This window comes from Anarrhichthys ocellatus, unplaced genomic scaffold (assembly GCF_004355925.1).
Source record: "Anarrhichthys ocellatus isolate YVR2014 unplaced genomic scaffold, GSC_Weel_1.0 scaffold3983, whole genome shotgun sequence".
In the NCBI taxonomy this organism is placed as follows: Eukaryota; Metazoa; Chordata; class Actinopteri; order Perciformes; family Anarhichadidae; genus Anarrhichthys; species Anarrhichthys ocellatus.
Genome location: NW_022283957.1, coordinates 1 through 4,953, shown reverse-complemented (window position 1 = coordinate 4,953; position 4,953 = coordinate 1). Strand labels below are relative to the sequence as shown.

The 4,953-nt window shown below is 44.5% G+C and overlaps 1 protein-coding gene across 1 annotated transcript; it reads left to right on the top strand.

The window, feature by feature from the left end:
* Positions 1–47: 47 nt before the first annotated feature.
* On the top strand, positions 48–4,794 carry LOC116379252 (vacuolar protein sorting-associated protein 13C-like; the record flags this gene model as incomplete). The annotated part of the gene is made up of 7 exons (XM_031841194.1): positions 48–178; positions 385–466; positions 1,038–1,151; positions 1,680–1,755; positions 2,140–2,303; positions 2,381–2,426; positions 3,148–4,794. Coding segments are annotated over 7 exons (765 nt in total), but the record flags the coding sequence as incomplete, so codon positions are not given.
* Positions 4,795–4,953: the final 159 nt, after the last annotated feature.

Below are 4,953 nucleotides of genomic sequence, written 5' to 3'. Positions count from 1 at the left end.
ATCTCTTGTTATATTTCATATCTTTGTTGTTATATTTCATATCTCAGCTCCATCTCAGTCTGTCTCTGGGCTCCAGCGGTGAGGACTCGGCTCAGGAGACGGCGGCCCTTCAGTCTTTCAACCTGTTGCTGAAAAGTATCGGAGCCACGCTGACGGACGTCGATGACCTCATCTTCAAGTAAGACACTTCCTGCTTCTTTTGTTGTAAAGAGATGCATTCTGGGCCATAGAAAGACACTGCTCTAGTGTCGCCTTAAACATCAGAAACGCCTCTTTGACCTCTGCGGCCACAGGAAGAGGAATCATTTGTCAAAGTAAAAGCAGAGTTCAGTCTCCGTTTCTTCTTTCTCGTGTTTGATGTTTGTTTCTCGTCCTCGCTGTCAGACTGGCCTTCTTCCAGGTGAAGTACCAGTTTTACCGCAGAGACAAGCTGATGTGGGCCGTGGTTCGTCACTACAGTGAACAGGTAACATCTTCCTCACCTCTTCATCCTCCTGTGTTGGATCTTGTTCTTGTTTAGTGGTGTTTCTATTTCTCTGTGTCCTGCTTTTACCAAATATCTAATTACAGATCAACTTATTTTACAGCGTTTTGTGTGTTCTTGTATAGTTTTAATATTTTTTCAATACGCTTAAAGCAAACAATGTCCACTTAGTGTAACTTATAATCACATTATAATGCATTTTAAAAACAATATAATGTGTTGCAACTATTAGAATTATAATACACTTGCAGAAAAAATATCAGTGAATACTACATAAGTTACTATAAAATGCTTTATAATATGTTGTAATTGTTATAAGCGATATGAATATTTATGAGTGCTTATATATGTAATTATACAGTGCTATAAAATGATGATAACTCATTTTAGTATAGCGTGCTGATCTTAAGATTAAAGATTCTTCTCGGATGTCTTCAGAAAGTGTCGGCTTGTCTCAACCATCTTTCATCAGTGAACCTAAAGTCAGATAGTCTAAACGATGAGAGGAGTCAAACTGTGACGAAAGACCATTGGTGTTGTTTTCTGGCTGCAGTTCCTCAAACAGATGTATGTTCTGGTTCTGGGTCTGGACGTCCTGGGGAACCCGTTTGGACTGATTCGAGGTCTGTCCGAGGGAGTGGAGGCCTTCTTCTACGAACCTTTCCAGGTAACACAACACACTGTAACATAGAAACGAGTTTTTAAATCTTAAATCAGAAGTACGTCGTTGTTTTTCCATCTTGAGGAACTCTTTATTGAACAAAATGTTGAGTGATGCTAATGTGACTAAGCTAGCTGTTAGCTCTGTGAGTAGTCACCATGTCAACAAGCTTCTGTTGTTTCACGTGGACCAGTCAACGTTTTCACAGCTGGATCAGGACCAAGAGGACCACATGTGAAGTCATCTTATCTCATTCTTACTATTATGCAGCTAAATGTGAAACATATCTGACTGCAATCAAACCAGTGGATCCAGAAAGCATGGCAACATTTAGTTATGACTCTAGAAAGGGTCCTTGGCATTAAAGCATGCATCTGAATCTGCTTCATGAGTCATGTCCTGTCCAAAGTAGAATATCTTTCAGGTTAAATATAAATATTATTAATAAACTGGACCTGGACTGGAGGTTTCTAGGAGCTGGGTGGACCTGCAAAGACCTGCTTTAATGAACCGACTGCTATGTGTGTTCCTCAGGGAGCCGTTCAGGGTCCCGAGGAGTTTGCTGAAGGTTTGGTGATCGGAGTCCGCAGCCTGTTGGGTCACACAGTCGGTAAGAAACCAGAATCTTCTGTTATGTGTCTGGAGTTTAGTTCATGTGGTGACGGAGGAGTCGCTTCATTTTTCTTCATGTCTTTGGACTGAATCTTTTTATTGAACTGTGGAAACTTCAAAGGAAACAACAAATTAAAAAAGTAAATAAATGTGGAGATGTGGAGTTCGAGAGAAGCAGATGCTGCTCATCTTCTTTGCAGGCTACGTTAGCTGCTACTAGCGTAGCACACTACAATCTACCACACATTTGTCAGAGGGAGAGGTGCTTTGTGGGTAATGTAAGCACCAGCTTTTGACCTGGAAGAAGAATGACTTCGCTGTTTTTTCATTAAACTTTCATAAATACATTTTTTTACCGCTTCCTCCTCCGGCTGTCCTGCAGGTGGCGCTGCAGGTATGGTTTCCAGGATCACGGGTTCGGTGGGTAAAGGTCTGGCAGCCATCACCATGGACAAAGAGTACCAGCAGAAACGACGAGAGGAGATTAACCGACCGCCCAAAGACTTCGGAGAGAGTCTGGCTAAAGGAGGAAAGGGACTGCTGAAGGTCCTCAGAGACTCAAAGTGACACCAGTAACAGTCTATCAGCTGATGTGAGGTCAGTAACACTTTGTGTCTCCACAGGGACTCGTGGGGGGAGTGACGGGCATCGTCACCAAACCCGTGGAGGGTGAGTACTCAGATATATATACGGTATATCTATCTCTCTATATATAATACATAAACATCTAGATATCATCACGCCAAGTCAATGTATTACAGAGCAGTTATAGTCAACTCTGACATAATAATAATAATGATAATTAATGGCTTTAAAACGGCGTCAACAGACGGTTGATGGTTCGACTGTAACGTTTGTTGTTGCATCTCTCTCACTCATTACATGATTACATAATGATAACTTTTCTGTTCAATTTTGTTTATTTGCAATTAACGTGTTTGTAAAAAAAGATTTAAAAACAACATTATTGATCAAAGTATCAGGAAAACAAATAAATAATTTGCACAATTTCAAAAACTACGCTATCAAACATAAAATGTTATCACAGTGCAGGAAGAGGCAGAAAACCCAGCAGGCTTATCTGAAGCCTCCACTATATAATAACACAAAATATTACTACGTAATGTTGATGACAAAGGATTTTAACAAGATATAATATAATACATAACAATACATTATCAGCAACAATAAAAGAAAGAACGTGATTGTGTGTAGATGTGTGTGAGTGTAAGCGTAGGCTTGGTGTAACTTCATATTATAATGATTAAATATTGATATAATTAAATCAATAGCACAGGTTTATAAATACATATGTATAGATATGTAATATATAGCAGATATTCTGTTCAGACCTGCAGTAGAACCTGCTGGTGACTTTGTGTGTCCGTAGGAGCGAAGAAGGAGGGAGCGGCGGGTTTCTTTAAGGGCATCGGTAAAGGTTTGGTGGGCGTGGTGGCTCGGCCGACGGGCGGCATCGTGGACATGGCCAGCAGCACCTTCCAGGGCATCCAGAGGTACGCAGCGCTTCACACAACTCTTTAAGTGATGAGTCTTAATGAACTTCATGTGTCGTCTGTGTGCTTCACAACGTGTTCGCTGTCTCCTCTGTTCTTCTTCTTCTTGTCTGCTCACTAATTTTCACATGTTCTGCTTTTGTTTTCTGTCTGGTGTCGTTGTTTCCCGGAGTTTTGTTCTTTTTTTTTCATGGGTTTTTTGTTGTGTGAGTATTTCACCTTGAGCACGTTAAAGCTGAGCTCCTTCTCCACTGCTCATGTAGAGTAATTACACTCACTGTGTGAGAGGTTCAGGGCCAGTTTACTGTAGTAGGAGATGAGAGAGCTGAAGGAGAAGAGCTTCAGCGTGCAGCGGTATTCTTGCATGTTTGTTGTCATCCTGCAGCAGACAGACGGTAAGTCTCTGCATCGTGTCACAAACACAAACTTCATCCATCGTGTCCTGAAACCGATTCATGCTCTCATCGTCCATTGCTCTTAACACTGCTCCGAGCCCCGCCCCCCTCCTCTGCTTGCTGCGGCATCGTGAGTTGAGAGGCCACGCCCCTGAGGAGAGTCACCTGACACTTGAATTAAATCCTAAAGTTCACAAAAAGTTCACATATCCGTCACGTCCACCGGCCCGAAGAATTCTGAAACGTGAGCAGGAAGTAGTCAGAGCTCACCGACGGAGAACAGCGTTTGTACGGACGCATTCATACTGACGCGTTCGTACGGACGCGTTTATACGGACGCGTTCGTACTGACGCGTTTATACGGACGCGTTCGTACTGACGCGTTTATACGGACGCGTTCGTACTGACGCGTTTGTACGGACGCGTTTGTACTGACGCGTTCGTACTGACGCGTTTATACGGACGCGTTCGTACTGACGCGTTTGTACGGACGCGTTTGTACGGACGTGTTTGTACGGACGCGTTTGTACGGACGCATTCATACTGAGGCGTTCATACTGACGCGTTCGTACGGACGCGTTCGTACGGATGCGTTTGTACGGACACCTTCATACTGACGCGTTCATACTGAGGCGTTTGTACGGACGCGTTCATACTGAGGCGTTCGTACTGAGGCGTTCGTACTGAGGCGTTCATACTGACGCGTTTATACGGACGCGTTTGTACGGACGCATTCATACTGACGCGTTCATACTGAGGCGTTTATACGGACGCGTTCGTACTGAGGCGTTTATACGGACGCGTTCATACTGAGGCGTTCGTACTGAGGCGTTCGTACTGAGGCGTTCATACTGACGCGTTTATACGGACGCGTTTGTACTGACGCGTTCGTACTGAGGCGTTTATACGGACGCATTCATACTGACGCGTTCGTACTGAGGCGTTCGTACTGAGGCGTTCGTACTGAGGCGTTCGTACGGACGCATTCATACTGACGCGTTCGTACTGAGGCGTTCGTACTGAGGCGTTCATACGGACGCGTTTGTACGGACGCGTTTGTACGGACGCGTTTGTACGGACGCGTTGGTACTGAGGCGTTGGTACTGAGGCGTTGGTACGGACGCGATTGTACGGAGGCGTTGGTACGGACGCGTAGGTACGGACGCGTAGGTACGGACGCGTAGGTACGGACGCGTTGGTACGGACGCGTTGGTACGGACGCGTTCGTACTGAGGCGTTGGTACGGACGCGTTTGTACGGACGCGTTCATACGGACGCGTTTGTACG